This window comes from Sturnira hondurensis, unplaced genomic scaffold, assembly GCF_014824575.4.
Source record: "Sturnira hondurensis isolate 20B ecotype Veracruz unplaced genomic scaffold, ASM1482457v3 Scaffold0014584, whole genome shotgun sequence".
NCBI lineage: Eukaryota > Metazoa > Chordata > Mammalia > Chiroptera > Phyllostomidae > Sturnira > Sturnira hondurensis.
In genome coordinates this window covers 673733-695707 of record NW_028087215.1, presented here as the reverse complement: position 1 = coordinate 695707, position 21975 = coordinate 673733, and the positions used below count along the sequence as shown (strand labels likewise).

At 35.2% G+C, this 21975-nt stretch overlaps 1 protein-coding gene across 5 annotated transcripts in view; it reads right to left on the bottom strand.

Moving 5' to 3' along the window:
* ANKRD17 (ankyrin repeat domain 17) overlaps positions 1 to 21975 on the bottom strand; it is a 156349-nt gene that overhangs the window by 29763 nt on the left and 104611 nt on the right. For all 5 annotated transcript variants that reach the window (XM_037063434.1, XM_037063435.1, XM_037063437.1 and 2 more), the window contains 8 exons: positions 20314 to 20425; positions 20027 to 20172; positions 15464 to 15606; positions 14693 to 14906; positions 13784 to 13959; positions 12505 to 12667; positions 9154 to 9249; positions 7539 to 7655 (listed from right to left, as the gene is read on the bottom strand). In XM_037063434.1, coding sequence (XP_036919329.1) covers positions 7539 to 7655; positions 9154 to 9249; positions 12505 to 12667; positions 13784 to 13959; positions 14693 to 14906; positions 15464 to 15606; positions 20027 to 20172; positions 20314 to 20425 — 1167 coding nt within the window. The remainder of the gene's footprint in view (positions 1 to 7538; positions 7656 to 9153; positions 9250 to 12504; positions 12668 to 13783; positions 13960 to 14692; positions 14907 to 15463; positions 15607 to 20026; positions 20173 to 20313; positions 20426 to 21975) is intronic.

The window sequence follows — 21975 nt, the reverse complement described above, 5'->3', positions numbered from 1 at the left end:
GGTACAAAAAAATAGGGTAAGAAATTCAAGGAAACAGAAGAAAAAATAAATAAATGGGACTATATCAAACTAAAAAGGTTTTCACAGTAAAGGAGACTATCAACAAAATAAAAAGACAACCCACAGTGTGGAAGAACATACTCGCTGATGCTTCTGATAGGGGATTAATATCCAAAATTTATAAAGAACTTACGAAACTCGACACCAAACCCCCAAAGAATCCGATTAAAAAGTGGGCAAGAACATAAATGGACACTTCTCCAAGGAGGACATACAGACGGCCAATAGAAATATGAAAGGATGCTCAATATCACTAATCATCAAAGAAATACAAATTAAACCACAATGACATACCACCTCACACCCATCAGAAAGGCCACCATCAATAAATCAACAAACAAGTGCTGGTGAGGATGTGGAAAAATGAGAACCCTTTTGCACCACTGGTGGGAGCTGGTGCAGCCACTGTGGAAAGCAATATGGAGATACCTCAAAAAATTATAAATGGATCTGCCTTTTGACCTAGCAACCACAATTCTGAGAATATATACGAAGGAACCCGAAACACTAATGAACATAAGCACCCTATGTTCATTGCAGCATTATTTACCATAGCCAGTATGGAAGCAGCTCAAGTGTCCACCAGTAGATGAGTGGATAAAACAACTATGGGACAGTTACACAATGGAATGTTACTTGGCCATAAAAAAGAAGAGAATTTTACCCTTTGCAACAGTATGGATGGACTTGGAGAACATTATGCTAAGTGAAACACACCAGTCATAGAAAGATAAATACCATATCATTTCACTCATATGTGGAATCTAAACTACAAGCAAAACAGAGACAGACTCATAAATGGAGAACAGATGACAGCTAAGGGCAGGGGGCGGTAGGAGGTGGAGGGATTAAACAAAAAGGAAAAAAGATTCATGACATGGACAATAGTATGGTGATTGCAGGAAGAGAACGGTATAAGGGGACTAAATAATAATAGAAAATGCAGTAATAAAAAAGAAATTCAGTCTACATCCTAAATTTGACTTACCTGGGGAAACTGGGAGTATATGTGGCGGGGGGGGGGGGGGGGGAGAGGCTTTGAAGAAGAGTCAGTTATAAAATAACCTCACTGTGGAAAAGAAAAGGAGGGCACCAACCCAACAGGTGTTTTTTAATTCAGGGTTCAGGAACAAAGTGCCATGTGACAGGTAAGATTTTTAACATGAGGATTTAAGGATTTTTGGGAGGGGTAGTCCTGACTAGAGAAGCACCATCTGCACAAATGTAGATCTGTGAAAGAGACATATGAGGAGTAGAAAACCATGTGATGAACCTGGAAAATTAAGGTAGGAGGATCTGAATGTTTGGAATTTCCCATGCAGACTACAAAGAGACCGGTTTCTGAAGGAGGAGTAAGGTATTCCCACCTTTGTATTAGAAAACTTAGGAAACTGTGGAAAAGTTACACTCGAACAAGGAAGTATTTGAAGAGAAAAGGTGAGAGAGGCAAAGCTGTTTACCTAAAAGGGAGACAGCTCAGAAGCTACTGCATTGGTGAGAAGGGCTGACTCAAGGGGATGGCACACGGGCTCCCACAGAGACTGTCAGGCTCAGTTAAACTGATGATGATGACACTGACGTAGTTTGTACGTAGGGGTTTAATGTGTTAAACGCTGGATTAAGTTGATTTATGACACTCATTTAATGGATGTAGGGAATGGACAGCAAGATAAGTGAGAAGCTGAAAGTTACATCAAGATTTCGTTTCTGAATAATGGGTAGTGATATAGACAGAAAAGACATAAAAAAGTAAGGAGCAGAATCAAACAAAAATTTATTGATAACTTGTCATGTACTGAGCATGGTTCTAGTCTCTTAAAGCTCTTTGGTCAACTAGACAAAAATATCCCTGAACTCATGAAGCTGAGGAAGCTACTAACATTTAGTTGGGGGGTTGGGAGGCACACAGATGATAATAAACGCATTACAGGTGTCCCTCAGTATTCACTGGGAATTGGTTCAAGGTCCATTCCCCCCTCCTTCACTGCAGATAACAAGTCTGCTTAAGGCCCTTACATGAAATGGCTTAGTATTTATGCATAACCTACACATATCCTCCTGTATACTTTAAATCATCTCTAGGCCCTGGCTAGCGTGGGTCAATGGACCGAGCACCAGCCTTGGAACAGAAAGGTTGCCAGTTCGATTCCCAGTCAGGGCACATGCTTGGGTTGTGGGTCAGGTCCCCAGTTGGGGGAATGTGAGAAAGAACTCAAGAGATTTCTCGCTCACATATTAATGTTTCTCTCCCTTTCTTTCTCTCTCCATTCATTCCCTTCTAAAACTAAATAAAATCTTTAAATTATCTGTAAAAGACTTATAATATTCAATATACTATCAATGCTATGTAAACAGTTGCTATACTGTTTATAGTATATCTATATATTTTTAGGAAATAATGACAAGAAAAAAAAGCCTGCACATATTTGCTACAGATGCAACCATGGTAGGCCTACCTACAAGCACAGGTGAGCAACAACATAACATTTCCCCCAACAAATATGTTTGACCCACAGCACCTAAATTTATATATTCAAAACCTGCCAACTGTATACAGTTTTTAAAAAGGTGTTATGCACATTGTCAAACAGGAATACAAGAGCAGGGGAAGATAAGTGTGTACATACAGATAAAGGGTTTTGATTTTTAACTGGGTGATCTGTGTAAACCTCATGAAAGTGAAGTTTTAAGCAAACATCTAAAAGATATGAAGTATTTCACACAAAGAAAAGAGCCAGTACATAAGCATTTGCAGGTGGCCCTGCAATGTTCAAGTATACTAGTGTAGCTCACTATAGAAAATGACTATCAAGAGCATGGGGTATCTTGTTTACCTGGCAGGGCATTTTTAAGACTTTATATTTTTATTCTGAGGGTTTTGAGCAGAAGACTGACTGGTTTAAATAATGTAAGAGAATCACTGTAGTGCTAAACAGAATAGAGAGCAATAGTGGAATCAGGGAGATTAGTTAAGTAACTACTGGGGTAATACATCTAAGAGATGATATTAACAACTTTGACCAGGGTGAGAGGTGATCAAAGGTAATTAAGATTCTAAGCATAGTTCTAGGACAAAGGAAACAAGATTTTCCCAACACACTGGAGGATAGAGAGGAATCAAGGACTTCAAGGTTTTACCCTGAACAATTATGAGAGAGGGTTGAGGGTTTGGGATGGGTGAAGACCTGGAATTCACATTGGGTCACAAGTATGAGATGTCTAGTTAGGTATCCAAATGGACATGTTGAGCAGCAAGCTGGGTATAAGACACTGGTATTTAGGGAAGGTATCTGGGCTAATATAAATTTGGGATTAGCTGGTATTATATTTAAAGCTAAATTAAAGCAGGATGATGACCAGTGGATAAAGAAGTATATCACGTAATGAACTAAGGGCCTCACCAATTAAGAGAGGAGACAAGGAGGAACTAGCAAAATAGACACAGAAGAGGTCGGAGAAAAACTAAAAGCATGTAGTGTAACGAAGGCCAAGTGAAGAGAGTGCGTCAGGTGTTATTAGGCTTATCACAATAAGGATAGAGAACTTATCATTGGATTTAGCTACATCAAAGTCATCAGAGACCATCAAAGTACAGTTCTGGTGGAGTAAGAGTGGGAATGAGAACCTGGAAGCAGTACATTCAAGAAAAAGAGTTGGAGTTAGGCAAAATGGACAAGGGGACTGATGCAAAGGATGGTAAAGAAATGGGTCTGTAGCTGAAAACGGGAGAGTGGGGGTTGGAAGAATCAAAAAAAGTTTTAAATGGGAGAAATAAATGTGTATGATGATGAGAATAATCCAGGAGAGGGGGATAAACAATACAGAAGAAAAGAGAATTGTTACAGCAGTGTTTTGAGTAAGGGAGACCAGATGGGATCTAGTTCACGAATGGTTACAAAAAGTTTATTTAGTAACTGATAGAAAGTCTGAGGGTATGGAGATTGGCAGGTGGGTAGATGAGGTGGGAAAAGTCTTGGCGACAATGATGTTGAATGCTAGGTGATCAACTGAGGTTGAAGGAGACATCGGAGGCTAAAGGAGAAAGTATTAAATGGTGGTGGTACGTGGCTGGGAGAATGGATTAAACTAGAGAAATACACAATTTATTGTCACACGTTTAAAGTAAAATTAGTCACTGAGGTTGATTTTTTTAGTTACTAGGATACAAATGAAAATGAGGAGAAAGAAAAGAGTATGGAACAGTGAAGGGTGGAAAACTAAATGGATCCTATACTTTATTGGTAAGCAGAGTGTTGCCAGGACTGTTGGAGGTAGAATTCTAAACGGAGTAAAGCTGAAAAAAATAGAAAATTTAATCAGAGAATTAAATATACAAAATTGAGACTGCGGTGACGACAAAAATACCTCAACTGAAAATACCCGTCTGGAATGTTTACAGTGCTTCCTAAAATGTGATGAACACAAAGAAAAAAGGCAGGAAGAGCATAAGTAGTAAAGTAGAAGGTGAAGCTTTTCAAAAATGCAAACCAACAATATGCACTAACGGTTCTAACCACCAAGAACATAATCCAGCTGTTAATGCCCTAAGTGAAAAAGGAATTGACTGGAAGTTCCTTGGTTTGACCAGATAAACTGCTCCAGAGCAGAGACTCTACCTCACAGTAAATCCTCAGTAAGTACACGTTTACTGAAGAGTGAGTGATAAGGGAATGAATGAATCTGATAAATACAAGGGGAAGTATTCTCAGCAGCAGTTGTGGCAATCCTATTAACCAACATTTTCAAATTAGGCTGACCAAAAAGCATTTTTATATAAGCAGTAAGTTTCCCAGGTAGAACAGCAATTTAGACCAGACACAAAACCAACCCCAGTGATGTTTCTAAATCAGAAATGGTGGAACCTGAACGTGCCATCTCTCAAAAGGCAAAAAAAAAGTGTATTTTCCTAGATGCAAATCATAACTAAAAAAACCCTATCAGATCCCAATCTGGTAATTTTTCAAAGAGAAACACTGAAATTACAGAACTTCCTCTATAGTTTAGAATTCTATCTATGCACCACCCCAATTGAAAATTGTTTATAAAGTATCAATGCATGTGGAACAATCCACTTATGTCTAATTAATGTATAATTTAAAATTACTTATCACTTTTATGAGTTTAAATATCATGAAAAAATGACTAATGACATTTGAAAGCTCCATTTGACTTGCTTTAAATCTGAGGTTCTTGAAACCATGAACATCAAGGTAAGAAATATTGGCAAGAATTCAAGTCACTCGCTGACACTCATATTGCTGATGGTAGTTAAGATAAGTATTCTGAAAGTATCAAATTTGAAACATATGGGCCCAAGTGAATAGGCTTACCCTATAAAAATAAAAGGACCAAAATATAAACTTATTATGGAGTATATTCTGCACTTATTTAAATCACTATCAACTGACAATATCCATCAGTTACTGAGAGAGGGAAAGGCAAGTATTAAGAGTGGAAAGAAGAGATAAATAACTGAATAAAATATAGTATTTAGAATGTTAGAAAGTAAAAATAAATAAGGGAAGAAGAATAGGAAGAGTGTTTGCAGAAGAGAGAATAAAATATGGGGCATCTGCATGGGACTTCAAGAGAAAAGGCACAGCAAGAGCAAAGAAAGGATGATCAGTATGGATGGAGCAAAGTGACCAAAAGAAAAAATTAAAACAATAAGATGAGAGAGGTGTAAGGAATAGAGTGGGTGGACACACCATGTTAAGGTCTTAACAGGCTTCACAGGTAATTGTATGGTGTATGGTAGCCATACAAGGTTTATAACTTTAGTTAACTCACAATGATGACATTGTATTTCTTGTTATTTTTGCATATTCCACAGTTTAAACTGAACACATTATTGTACTAAAAAAAGAATCAATGAAGTGGATTGAGAACAGACCTCTTTAATAGAGTATCTCCTAAAAAGTGCTCCCTACTTTGTAATTCACAGGTGTGCAATTGATTTTATGTATTTAATGTAATTTATAAACACCAGAGTTGTGAGAAAATAAAGATTTTACTTAATAATGATATCTATGTTCAGCTATAGAACACATGTTTTTTCAGGTTCATAAAAATGCAAAATAAACAATCAAATAACTATTACTTAGAAATGCTAACATTTTAAAAATAAGAGAGTAATTAAAAATCAGGATGTCATAATACTTTAGGAATAAAGAACTGAGAGGTAGGTTAACTTCAATTAAGGGAAGGGAAGGTACCAGGAAATTTACAATTAAAAAAAAAAAACTGGTTCAAATCCTAACCTAACTCTGCCAAGTTAGCCAACTTCTCCACCTGTAATATGAAGGTAATAATATTTTTAATGTGAAGACTAAATAATACGTATTCTAGCATATTTGACCCTATTTTATTACCTGGTATTTATTAGGCATTAAGTAAATATCAGGTGAAAACAAATGTGAAAATAGGTAAAGTAACAGCTATACTGTTTATAACAGTAAGTGCTCTCAATGCATTCCTTTAAAATATAATTCAAAATGGCCAAAGAAGCTAATTTTGCTTGATCAGAACGTCAGAAATTTTTAAAGGAAGAATCTCCACTATTAAATACATTTTCCAGAAAATAGCAGTATATTTTCACATTTAAATTAGAATAAAATGCTTATGCAAGATGAAAAATGAAATAATAGATAGCTTAACAAAGTCAACAAGTATAATGGTAAGAAATGGACCTGACTCAAATACAAAAGGTTGTATGATAATTATCATTATATCCTTAACAAATTTTAACTGTATATGTTAAATTTTACAGCATTTTAACCTTCTTATAGGTAATAAAATATGATAGAATATGTATTCCACAATACTCAAAGCTAACCGACTCTTTTCCTGCCTGATTACTATTTTTATTACTCACTTGAAGACACAGTGAGTCACAGGAAGGGGAGTAAGAAAGCAGCTATGGGACAACCCAAACTGAACTTTGTTTGGTGTATGTTACTCCCCTTGAGAACAGATGAAAGTGCTATAGTCTGCCTGAAAAGGAAAAGTACAAGAGAATCCATCCATTTAAAAAATGTACTTATTAAACATCCCACCAAGTGGTGGAATTTTACTAGGTGGTTATACCTCAGTAGAATATTTGGTCCTTCTAGTAAAGTGTTGTCAACAAATTACAAGGCCTAAGAGCAACTATGTATAGATTTGGATGGGGATTAAGAGCTCATCAGCTGAGATAAGACTACCATTGAGCACTAGGGGGTAGGTTTTCTCACTTTCAGATCAATGCAATTCCTATAATCAAATTTTGTTAATTCGATTACAAAGAAAATTATTTTAATGATATTTAAATACTCATAATTATTTCTAATGCTTGAGCCAAATTTAGAGAGAAATTTATGTATATAATTTCAAGCAAAACCAACAACAAAATGAAACAAAACAAAAAAGAATAGATTACAAATGCTGGGGGAGCAGGAAGGAAAAAAGTATATATTTTTACATGTAAACGTTATCATTACCTTCTCCAAGTCTAACTCCTCTAATAAAATGCTGGCATTTTTGTTTGCTTCAGCAGCCTGTCTATCTTTGGCTTGTACTATTGATTCCATACAAAGATGACACTTCTTCAGCATCTCCTAAAATACAAAAGATGTTTCCAGCCTCAAAAAAACAGTTCACGTTTAGAGAGATTCCTAAAAACATGAAGATATAAGGTACTTGAATAAACAAACATAAACTACAAGATCAGTGGTAAGGCAAAAAAGAAAATAAAAACATATTTTTAAAAATATAAAAGCAAAGAGCTTCTACTTTTCTTCAAAATATTAATTTGACTGGAACTTTGGAACCTAAAGTTATTTACTCCTATAATCTGAATATAAGAAATCACACAGCAAACAGAATGGTAAGAATTGATGTCAGCTGGTTAATGAAAGGGTTTAAGGGGAAAAACAATCAATGTCAAAAAAAGATTTAACAATTTTTGAATACCTGACAAGAACTGTCACATATTTAGGCTTTATTGCTACAACTTCATGTGCGAGAATCACACATAAAAAATACAGACACAGGTATTACCTATTTTTCTTACTGATTTCATTCTCTGTGATAGGACACTGTTTTGACAGGAAAAGGTTATTTCCCCATTAAGACAAAAATGCTTACTTTTAATCTTCAAAAAAGCCTAGGGGTGTCCAGGAATGTTAATTATCATTAGAGTAATCTGGTGGCAGGCAAGACAGTGACTTACTGACATTCGATAAAGCCTACCGGGCTCTGGCCAGGTGGCTCAGTCGCAGCACCACCCTATCCACCAAAAGGCTGCAGGTTCGATGTATGGGAGGCACCCGATCACTGTTTCTCTCTCATCTCTCTCCTCACCCATCCCCACCCCCTTCCTATCTAAATTCAATAGACATATCCTTGGGTGAAGATTAAAAAAAAACCCTATGGGGAAAAGTTGCTTACTATCGTATAACACCTGCTGAGAAAATGTAAGATATTTTTTTATGTTTGTTGACTTCCTTAGGTTTGTGGAGCATGTCTTACAAACTCAAAATCAAAATGCCACAGAAGGAAGATCTCACTTAGATTTCTAATGGGAATATAATCTATCTTTCCTACTTTTCTGCAAAAATCATAATCAGTTCATTCTTAAGCTAACAGTTACTCCAACTGTTTTATATTATATCGAAGACATTAAAGTTTTCTTCCCATGATTAAAAGTACTACATTCATTTTTGTTTAGGCACTAAAAATATTCTCTGGGCTTCTTTTGAAATATATTATCAGTCTGGATAAACATATATAGATTATAAACATATATAGCACTAATGAATAATAACATTTGCTTTAGATTGTTTAGTTTTCTCATAAAATTAAATTAGTTTAGTACTATTTAAAAAGATAAAGGTAAACCTATCATAGAAAATATTTACTGTTTCATTACATATGTAAATAATCCTGAGTCTCTTAAATAGCATACTCCATTCCCCAATACTAGATAAAGGAAACTTGCTATATACCACACATTACTGCTCAAACTAAGATTTTTTCTTAGTGTGAGATATATGTATATCAAAGCACATGATATCCCTAGCTCATATAGTAGGGTGAATCTGATCAATTTATTACCTTATCAGTGATGGTTGCTATGTATCTCATGCATTCAGAATCTGATGGAAACTGATTGACTTCTTTGACTAAATAGCGCACCACCTTCACATGACCCTAAAAAATAGATATTGTCAGATTTAAAACAGATCCTAACAGAATTCAGTAATTCTACAGTCTGACTTAACTAAGATTCTTTTGGCATTAGTGCTATAAAACAGAGACTTAATTGGAAATATTTTGCACTGTAAATGAAAGAGACTTTGGTTCTAATCTACATTGTTCTTTCTCATCCCACTCTCCAAAAATAGGTTACAGAATAACCTGACTTAAAATCTATATCACTGTGAACAAAACAAAACCCAAAAATGAGTTTGAAGAAATAGGGACATGCCAAAAAAAACAAAACAAAACAAAAAATCCCACCCAGAACTCACCTCCCCCCGCCCCGCCCCCCCGCTAATTCAGTAGAAATGAGCCACCTCTTATTTCTATTCAAACCATTCAATTCCAAGCACTAAAAGAGTAGAAATAACAATTTTGTTCTTTCTTTCAGATAAAAACTGAATGCATGGCACTATACTAGATAGTGTGAAATAAATAAAAAACACTTTTCCCAAAGCATGAACTATGATGATATTATTCACTGTAACAGTTCACCATCTAAGTTCAAAATCTTCAGTTTTTATCAAGTTCAGCATTTAAAAGGCTTTCCACTTTCTTTAATCCACCCTATTGCTTTGTCACAACACCTATAAATTAGCCAGTCTAGAAAAACAGCTGTTTATATTTAGTACATTTCCTCAATTGCATCTATTCTTTTTCATCTATCCCTTTTAAAACTATCCTTTATCTTTTAATTAATAGCTCAAATGTCACTTGTACCATGTTTTGATATCCTGCCAACACTTCTATAGTATTTAATTATTTATATGGGACAACCCACATCTACCTGAATTTGTGTGTGGGCCTTGCTTCCCTAATTAAATCACACATTTTAAAAAAACAGCTGCTGCACTGAGTATAATGTAATATCCCAGTTGTACATGGTAGGTACTAAAAAAATAAATAACAGGATGAATACAAGAGTATAAAAGATAAGCACTGTACTTAAATGGCTAAGTCTATTTGGAAAGATAAGATATACGCATGTTAGACATTAGAGGAGTACAAAGATATGTACTTGTCAAACTGAATGAAGAACATATTAACAAATTGTAAAATTTCAACTTTTAGGGGATTAGATATCACAATGTGAACTCAAATAGGACAGGAATAGGTTTCATCAAAGGGGAGATTCAAACTACATCCAGCCTTGGCTGGTGTGGCTCAGTAGACTGAACACCAGCCTGCAAACTGAAAGGTCGCTCGCTGGTTCGATTCCCAGTCAGGGCACATGCCTGGGTTGCAGGACAGGTCCCCAACTGGGGGCATGTGAGATTCAACCAATTGATATTTCTCTCACACATTGGTATTTCTCTCCCTCTCTCCCCGGCTCTCTAAAAATAAACAAATAAATAAAATCTTTTTAAAGAATGAACTATTTCCAAAAATGAATAAATATGAAAAAGTTAGGAGGGGTGTGGGCATTCCTGAGATGAAAACAAAGATTACGTGAGACACAAGGACAAAGAACAGACCAAGCAAGAAGGCCTTCTATATTAGGGACTCATACTGGGAGATGAGCTCTTAGAGCATTTGAGTGCGGTAGTTTTGAGTAACAAACTAACAGTGGATTTCAAAGTATTCCAGAGACTGAGAAGACAGGAAGTTTCTTGAAGATGATACTAACATAGTGGAGTGGTTAGGAAGATTAACTTAATAATGATACACTAGCTTGCAAGTAACCAGTGACAAAGAATACCATATTTTGCCATGTATAATGCACTTTTTTTGGACCAAATTTTGAAGAGAAAAATAAGGATGTGTGTTATAATAGTGTATATTATACACTATATGTATAATAGTCACATACCATGGGCATAGTAACACTGTGTATAATGCTCACAAAAACGTGGGTGTACATTACACACAGCAAAATGCGGTCAAGTTTGACTGCTGAGGAAAGAGAGTCAGTGGCTAGTCTGTAATACCCAGGGCAGAGTGCGATCAAAGAGAATAGTAAGCAAAAAAAAAAAAAAAAAGATGACTTCTCGCAATTTCTAAAGATTTTCAATACAACAAAATAATTTGAAATATACAAGGGATTTTACCTACATGTCTCAGAATGACAAAACCCACAATTATAATCCCCAAAACATTAATCTCATTTTCCCAGTAACAAACTGAAACTGCATTTCAGAGATCAACCAAATCATTAAATTACTTACATGCAGCTCTATGCTATGCAGTATAGAAAGAGCAAAAAAGTTTCTCTTGCTTTCACAAAATTTATTTCCATTTCTGAATTAGTACACTTGATTTTCAGTAGTTTTAAATACTGGTGGCTGGGTTTTCATTTAATTCCTTTTTCCTTGGTAATTAAAGTTGATTATAAAAAAATCAATTTAAAGTAGAGCCAGAGACATGGAAATAAAGAACAAACTGACAGTAATCAGAGGGGAGGAGGGGAGGGGGATGATGGGGGGGGGGGGAAAGGTCAAGTCAAGTAACATGTATAAAGGACCCATGGTCATGGACAATTGGGGAGGAGAACTGAATGTGGGAGGTGGGGGGTGAGTAGAGTAGGGGAAAGTAATGGGGGGAAAAATGGGGACAACTGTAACTAAACAACAAAAAAAAATTTCTAAATAAGATTTCAAAGTAAAAAAAATGAGAACAATGGTGATGCAAACACTGTTGAGCATTAATAAAAACTGAACACATGCCCTGGTTGGTGTGGCTCAGTGAACTGAACACCAGACTGCGAACTGAGGGGTCACAGGTTTGATTCCCAGTCAGGGCACATGCCTGGGTTGTGGACCGGATCCCAAGTATGGGGTGTGTGAGAGGCAATTACACATGGATGTTTCTCTCACTCTTTCTCCCTTTCCCTCTCTGAAAATAAATAAATATTTTTTAAAAGTAAATATATAAAAGTCAATAGAAGTTAAAATTTTATTTCTTGTGCTACTACAAGAAAACATAAACAAACAACTAATTATTGAATAGTTACTCTTAATTCGATGTACATTTTATGAAAGATTAAGACGATAACTAGATTCTAAAATACTACTAGGAACAAGTTTTTAAATGTTTAGCTTTTATGTTCAATATGGGTTATATTAATAGCTTTCTGTGATACCTGTACCTGCCATTGGAGTGCTTCCATCACTCTGTTAAATCCTAGAATGAGTCCTCAGTGATCACTAAACTATGCACTTCATAGCCTAATGAAAAATCCTCATGTGCCTGAGGATAAAAGACGCCCACCTTTCTAAACGCTGCCATAAGAGGAGTTATCTTGCGGTTATCCGCTGCATCCACATCTGCACCTGCTTGCACCAATAACTGAACCACGTCAAGGTGTCCACCATTCGCAGCTAGCCACAATGGAGTGTTCCCCTTCTTGTTTCGTACGTCAATGTGAGCTCCCCTAAATGAATGACAACAGGTATCACTGTTTAAAATAAAATAGAATGATTCAGCTGACAATACAATTCAACCATTAACTTATGAAAATATTCTGTAAAGATAAAATCTGTTTAATATTATGGAAATCAATAAAGTTACTGGTGAAATCACGAAAATACTATTTAATATTGAAGGACTAAAATACATTTTTCTCTCAAAATAACATTACAAAGAATTTCCAGTTGTCGAATTAAAAGCCACTGAATTAAAAATTAACCATACAGCACTAATTGCTTTTTAATTTAAAAATAATGACAGTATAATTTTGAGTTTTAAATCCTGGGAAAATATAAAATTCTATTTAGTGAAAAGTGAAAGTATATCCTGCTAATATCATAATCCAAGTTAACTAAACAGTATCCTAGAGACAACTGCATCTATTTCAGATTATTAGTATTCCTGCCTTTGTTTTAGCTTCAGAATAACATGCAGGTCTAAATCTCAGTAGGCATCATAACAGATGAGACTCATAGAGAATAACAGTAGTTGTTAATAGCTACTACTACTAATTACTACTGTTTAGAACATCATCCAAAGGTCTTCAGAAAATCCAATTAAACAGGCAAGTACCTTTGGAAAACTGACAGGCAACTTCTAAGTGACTGACAACAGAAACTATCCTGGATCTTATCTAAGAACTTGTCATTTAAAGTCCGAATTACTATAAAGAACACACACACACAAAATCAACAATGAAGACTTAAATTATTGCCAGACTTTTAGAACCTGAAGTGGTACTCTTTGGAAAACTCAAAATCTGTGGGAGATGTGAATATGGATGGCAATAGCTGGATGTTCAGACAGCTTATCATAGTATTTTCAAAAGGTACACACACACACACGAGAAAGGGAGAAAAGTATTTCTAGATTGTGTTAAAATAAATCCAACAATGTAGCATAGCTCTAGATGGGTGGAAAATTAACAGAGGTAGGTTTAATAAGTAAAACATGTAATTTATAAAAATGGTCATGTTTGACTTTTTAATAGTACAAACTGGGCAAAAAATATTTGCCCAGAGAGAACAGTAATGACTAGTTGATACCATGGTCACATACGAAAGGTGTGTTAACATCATACCTGCCAATGAGAAGCTCACAGAATTTATAATGCCCTTTATCTGCTGCTATGGTTAAAGCTGTATCTCTCGAGGAGGGCACTGGAGGAGCATTAACATCAGCACCTTTATCCAAAAGTACTCGGCCCACCTCTGCATATCCACCAGAGGCAGCTTCCATTAGTGGTGTGAGTCCCGTCTAGGTTCAGTGAAAAATAAAAATAACATGTAAGAGAAAGGAAAAAGCTAAAATGTTAAAGAACAACAATTTGGGGGAGCAATATGGTATAGGTGTTTCAAAGACTTGCAACTAAATTTCAACACTGACACTTGCTAGCTCTGAGTTATAGTGTGATCTATTAAAAGACAACTCTACCTAATATCAATTTGTTGTAAAAACAAAAAAAAATTACCTATAAGATGTAGGCAGTTAGCATGTAACTGGCACTTAATGACAGTTCCCTGTCTTCTCTTTCATAGAATACATATTTTCTAGTGGATAATCCTAATGTCATTATTATCTATAAAATTTATTGTTGAGGCATTTTCAAGAGTTAATGCTTGAGGGCCCTGGCTGGCGTAGCTCAGTGGATTGAGCGCAGGCCTGCAAATCAGAGGATCGCAGTTCGATTCCCAATCAGGGCACATGACTGGGTTGCAGACCAGATTCCAGCAGGGGACTCACGAGAGGCAATCACACATTGATGTTTCTCTCCTTCTCTCCTTCCCTTCCCCTCAAAAGATAATAAAAATCTTTTAAAAAAAAGAGTTAATGCTTGAAAGAGTCACAGAAAGTGACTTCTGATTAAATACATACAGTTTAATAAGAAAATGTTACTAGAAAATACTAAGACCATATTTAGCATATTGTTACTCTATACCTTAATTATCACACCAATAAATCCATGTATAAATCTCAAACTTTTTCTTACCTTCGCTCTGTGTTCCACATTTGCTTTTCTATCAAGCAGAAGACTAACCACTTCAGTTCTTCCTTGGAAGCAGGCTAAGGTAAGGGCAGTGTTCCGATTGGTTTCTATTTGAGCATTTATGTCAGAGCCCATGTCTAACAGGAGTTTAACTGCTGCTGTATGCCCATTCATAGCTGCTAACATCAGAGGAGAAATGCCCAATTTGCTACCAGTTCTGGGGGTGGAGATATGAGGAGAACAAAAGGGAAATATATATTTTAAATACCCCAGAAAAATTAGACGGCATTACAGAATTGGATTTCAGGATATGATTTAAGGTTATTTATCTTGCAAGATTATTTAAAATAATCATTATTCTCAGCCATAGTAAGTATTTTAGATAATACGAACACTCCATTGGGAATATTTTACCACCCAGAACTAGAATACTTTCTGCATCTCATTCAAAATAATGATAAGTGCTGAAAAATGATTATTAAATTATTAGACTATGATTAAGATAAACATCCATTTTTAAAGTACATACTTGCTTAATAAAAGCTCTTAGGAAAGATGTGTTTACTTTTAGTGCCGTAATAAATACAGTAATTGATAGTTTTTCAAGTTCTGCCAACAGTTTTAAATACAATTAAATCTAACAAATCTCTAACAAATTGGATTCTAAATTTGTAATGAAGGTATTTCTGAAAGATAGCATTTAAAAAGATAATTGTTCTACAAATATCATTTTAACATAACACTCTTGAGCTTTTAAAAGTGAATAAAACTTGCCTGGAATTAATTTCAGCTCCTGCATTTAGTAATATTTTGATAATGTTCACATAGCCACCAGAAGCAGCCAGGCTTAGAGGTGTGTAATCAGAAACATTCCTGTGCTCTTTGTTTGCCCCTCGAGCTAGTAACAGCTCCACCACCTGGAGAGAAAAAAGGAAAACATGTTTTCTTCTTACAGTGAGACCATTTGCAAGATATATATTTTTTATTTCTTTTATATAACAAAGGAAGGGAAAGTCTCATCTTTTGCACAAACTCAGCCTCAGATGATAGCAAGAAGTTGAACTGGCAGTGTGTTCATGAAAGATCTGGCCTCCACTTGCTGCTTTACAATGGTATTTTGGAAATAGTATTTGTGCTATTTCACTATACAGTGGTAAAATAAAATACAATTTTTTATTTGAACAAGTGAATGTCTTCAAAATGCTTTTTTAATAAAGATTTTATTTATCTTTTAGAGAGTGGGAAGGGAGGGAGAAAGAGGAAGAACATCAATGTGTGGTTGCCTCTTGTTCCCCACCAGGGACCTGGGCCCGCGACCCAGGCTTGTGCCCTGACAGGGAATAGAAACAGCAAACCTTTGGTTTGCAGGCCAGCACTCAATTGTGAGCACCAGCCAGGGCTAAAATACTTTTATAAAAAACTTTAGCTACAAATGGTGTGGTTTAATGGATTGGGTATTATCCCAGAAACTGAAAAGTCATAGATTTGATTCCCAGTCAGGGCACAGCCTGGGTTGTGGGCCAGGTCTCCAGTTGCAATTGATGTTTCTCTCATACGTCGATGTTTCTCTCCCTCTTTTTCTCCCTCCTTTCCCCTCTCTCTAAAAGTAATGAAATAAATCTTAAAAAAATAAGAAAAACAAATATTTATAACAAAACTTGGAGTACAGCTAACACTTATCTTTTCCCATCATTTTGTTTTAAAAATTTACATATACTGGTTGCCTAGATTCTACAATATTATATTTTTTCATATTTCCCCATCATTTTTAATCCATCATTTTTCAATGCATTCCATCTCAAAGTAAATTGTAGACATCTGCAATTTTCTTTAAATACACAGATATGTATATCATTAACTAGACTCTTATGTACTTGTTTTATTTAGGTGAAATTTTAGATAAGATTTTTTAGGTGAAAAAATAATTGCTCAAAACTTAAAAGCACATTCACTGAATATTGAAACATTCATAAACCTAATGTAATTTAAATCCCTGTTATTTCTTCATGCCCCTGCCAAGTCAACTCCACCCACAGATTAATTTCCTCTACCTAGGTCTTCACATACATGAAATCGCAGTGTTTGATAGTCATTTGTGTGTACTTGTACCATTCAATTAAAGGAATATGGGACAGCTTATCTATTCTCCAACTGATGAATAACTTTGCCATTTCTAGTTCTTGAATTTATTTTATTTTATTTATTTATCTTTAGAGGGGAAGGGAAGGAGAAAGGAAGAGTAACATCAATGTATGGTTGCTTCTTGTGCATCCCCTGCTGGGAAATGGCCCCTGCCGGGAACTGGCCCCTGCCGGGAACTGGCGTGCAACCCAGGCATGTGCCCTGACTGGTAATCGAACCTCGATTGTCTGGTTCACAGGCCCACGCTCAATCCACTGAGCTACACCAGCCAGGGCTACTAGTTCTTGAATTTTGAATAAAGTTGCTATGAACATTCTTGTAGAAATATATTTTCATTGCTCACAGGTTCCACCTAGTAGTAGAATTTCTGGGTATGTTTGTTTATACCCAACCTTCTTCCTAAAATGGCTGTACTACTTATACACCCATCAACCATGAGTGAGTTCTGGTTGCTCCACATCCTTGGCAACATCTGGTACTATCAGTCTTTCTAATTTTAGCCATTTAGTGGGTGTGCAGTGTTATCTTAATTTGCATTCCCTGGTAGCCAAAAATATTTAGCATTTAAGTACTTACTGACTATTCATAAATCTTTTGTCCATTATGTCATTTAATATACCAAATAACTGTGACAACAGGTCCTGGTATTTTCATCTTCCTTTTACAAAATCAGGCACAGAGAAGTTAAGAGATGTTTTAAGGTCACAATTCCTTCCCTTGCTCATACTATTAATAATACATCCTAGAATACTAACTGGGAAGTAACAAATGTTAATAAAGTGTTTTGGTTTATGTACCAGCTAATACTTTTCTTGTTTGAATAAAGCAGTAAGTAATTTAAGATACGACTTTTTGTCCATCACATTTTTGCTTCTAGAGGCATAAGACTAGGCAGCCTATGTGACCAAACCACTTTGTCTTATGTATAAAAATGAGACCAAAAAATGGCATGAGGCCATTTTATTTTACAAGAGCCCCTTAAGCAATAAAGTAGAAAACACTAATCATATTTCTATAGTTTTCTGAATTTTACTATGCAAAGATAGACTGATCTTAGTTATCTCTCAGAGGGAATGACCAATCAATAATACAAAAGAAATTATATGGTAAAATGACTTTTCAATGTTCTCCTAATTACGTACTTGAAAATACCTAGCTGTTCCAATAACAGCAAATCAAAGCAACACAGTATTACAGGTAAAATTATTAGCCTAAAAGACTTCTATAACTATTATAACCTTAGCTATCACATTTTTTTATCTATTACATTTTAATAAAAACACAAAGATTATGGTAGACTGTAGGCTTTATTATTTCTTAGAAAAGAAGGAAATCAACTGATTTCTTTTTGATTCAACATTGAATAATCTATTATATAAGCAGGTGTTATTTCAAGCTACATAATAATTGATAATTTCCGTTAAGTCGAAATTTTATTTTTATCATGTTTCAAAACAGAAACATTTACATTTCTGACTGATATAAGCATTTCCATTTAATGTTGGTATTTAACTGCAAAATTTTCTACCATCACATTTCAAGAATGACAGAGATCTCTATTTTTTGATATAGTAAAAATAATTTATCAAATGAAGCTTATTTTTTACTATCTTAATATTATTTGGTTCAAAATCCTTTTAACATACCAATCACCTCCACTGTGTACAGAAAAAACAAAAACAAAAACCAAAGACAAGAACGTATTCATGTTACCGGCCAAAAGGAATAACACAGTAGATAGGGATGTGTCTCTCGTTGTCTCTGTGCAGAACATCTCTGTTAGCAAGTACATCTGACTACCCACACATGTAAATATATACTCCAAATGTAAAAAAGCAAACATTATAAAAATACCAAAAGCAAACACTGTATGAAAAAAATCATGCCTATATTACCCTGGGCTCCAATTCTTCATAATGAGTAAGAGATCACTAAACCCTATTTTTTCTCTATATATCATTTTATTAGATTTCCCATTATTTTTATGGAGGCATTATTCCTGTGTTAAAACTTTTTATTTACTATTTTATTTAAAACCCTAGTGGATTTAACTGATTAGAGTTCAATAGTAAAGGGGCAGAGGAGGCCAATTTAAGATGCGTAAAGAGGGACCTAATAATAGTACCCTGGTTCATGGTCAGAGTCCAGTTAAGATACTGTCAGGAGGAATACTGAGGGTATTTGAAATAAGCCAGGTGAAGGATTTGGAAAAGGCATTCTCAAGCTAATAATCAAAGGATAGGGTATGTTTCACATAAAGAACAGGTGACTGGCAGCTACAGACTCAAATATTTGAAGATAAAACAAGGTAGTATAAACCTCTTTCCACTGGTTCAAGAACAGAGGTAAAAATAGCAGGGAAACTTAGGGAAGACATACTTCAGGGCTTGGTAAGTAGAAGAACTTCATAATAATTAGGATGGGGGTTGGGGGTGGACAGAGATTTTTAGCTGAGTAGGAAACTTACCTGGATGTTCTAGGGTTCTTCCAAAATATAAGATTCAACAACTCTCTGAATAAGAAGTTGTCAATCTATAGTGACAGCATGACTGACTAATTCAAATCCTTAAATCCATTGTACACAGGATTAAATTTTAAAAATTAGGTTATCCAGCTGATTATAATGCCAGAAGAAGAGACACAAGACAGTGTAAACTATACTTTCTTGGGCCTCCACCTGATCACAGTAGCTGTTCTACCTTCTTTAAAACTAAAAGTTCCTATGATCTTATCTGAGAACCTTTCTCCCAGAGTTGAAGAAGAGTAGGGAATAATTAAAAGACAAAAGTCTTCAGGACAACTAAAAATTGAATACATAGAGAGCAATAGTGGCTGAGCTTAAGAGCCTTTCATGCTAGGTGCTCTGGGACAGGAAAAGATGAGTGAATATGGATAAATCTGGCTTATCAGGAGCTTACTGATTTTATTTGGAATGTCTCAATCATTCTCTTAGCCTGAATGTAGCACATGGGGACTCTTATGCAGGTACTACTTTTAGATGAAGAGAGTAATAATGTATGATTTTTCGGGCGAGACAGCTTATGTTAATAGTGATACTCTTCCTTTTGCTAACAGATAATAGTTTCAGTTACTGTGATAAATCTAAATGTCAACTGATCTACCATAAATCATATAAGTTAAGGCATACATCTGCTAAATAGATGGAGGAAAAAACTACACTGGAAAAAATGTTACCTCCTGTCTTCCCCCAGAACAAGCCAAAGATAGCGGTGTGTCCTTGGTTCTTTCTGACTGGGCTTCAATGTCTGCACCGTTGTCCAGCAATATTTCCACAACACCAACATGACCAGCTGTAGCAGCCAAGATAAGTGGAGTAAAACCTGAAGAAAAATAATGATCACCTCACTACTTGCAAATAAGCAAAAGAATAATACTATTTTCCATCAAAATATGGCTAGCAGCAATAGTATTTCTTTACAGAACACAAATATTCTAGAAAAAAAGATCAGCGCAGGCCATACCTTTCTTGTCTCGGTGCTCAATACTAGCTCCCCTCTCTAGCAATGTTTGTACCAGCTCCTCATGACCACCTGCACAAGCAAGTGTTAGCGCCGTGTCATGATTACTCTCAGTCTGTAAAAAATTAATTTTATTAGTTCATTAAATAATTAAGAAATGTTAACACCAATTCTGTAATATATACACACAAATAGATATGTACCACTGTATTGTAGTAAATATTTTGATAGTATGTTGTTTTCCATCAGTGATCAACTTGTGCTTTTTTTTAAAGTCTACAAATAATGTTTGTTTATGGTCAATTCTTGAAGCAAACATTAAGAAAAGTATGATCTCAACCATATGCTGTTTTCAACCTCATGATTAAAAATCCACTGGACTCACTTTCACTTCCAGCCATTAATGGCAGTTACATGACAAGAATGTCTGAGGACAGAAATGATTTACTTACTGCCTAGAGAGTTTCCAGGCTGCACTATAGAAAGAGGGTACCCAGAAAGAGCCTGGTAGTCTCCCCAAGAAGACAGAGTTTAGAGAGGTCAAGGTGGCCAGAATTCATGGAGCAGAGAACTGGAGAGGAAAGTACTACAGGGAACGAGCACTCCAGAGATCTGCAGAGGGTTCCAGTCTTCAGCTGAGTTTCGATCAGCACATACGTTATGAGGTCAGGGAAAGACCACCAGAAGGATCAGGCTGAACAATACCCAGATCTTACACAGGGCCGGACGGAAATAGTTTGGTTCCTACTAACCAAAGCAGAAAAACCTCAAAACACAAAGGATACTAAGTAAGATCCTCAGTTGTGAGGCCGTATTAGCTGTTCTGGACCCAGTTTTTTTAAAAAAGCTGAAAATCAAGCTTTGAATTGAAAAAATTGTTTCTGAGTAACTTAACTGCATTTAAAAACAAAGCCCCAAAATACTTAAAAGAAATATATACATATATGTATGTATGTGTGTGTGTGTATATATATATACACATACATACATATACTATATGTATATCGATAGATACATCTATGTATCTATCCATATACAAAGTATTTGGAAAGACAAAGACTATTATAATTGAGACAAGACACTATTTATACACAATTTATTTCTGATTTTGCTAATGACAGTAACCAACACTGGATTTACTGTGATCATACACTATCATAAAATGCTTATTTACTGAACTATCGAAGTCCTTGACTTTGAGTACTCTAAACTTGTGCTGAACAAAGAGGGTAACTACTAGCAACACGTGGCTATTAGTACTAGAAATATGTGTAGTGTGACTGAGGAACTGAATTTTAAATTTTATTTCATCTAAATTTTAAAACTGATACTTGATTTGGTTATTGGAAAGGTTTTAGTATGCCTGGAACAATGTGAGTACACAAATTTACTTTTCCAACTGAATCAAATCTACTTAATGTACTTAATCAAACCTAAGTGCAAATCATGTATTTCCAGGAAAGTCCAACTTGAGATATTTTTTTAAATAGGGTGAAAAAATATTCCAATTGGCTGGGGACAGACTTATTTGATCACTTTAAGATGTAAGTGTAACATACACACCAAATTTTGAAGACTTTTAGTATGAAATAAAAATGTAAAATAACTGAGCAATTTAAAAATATTGATTATATATTTAAACAATAGTACTACAGGTATATTAAG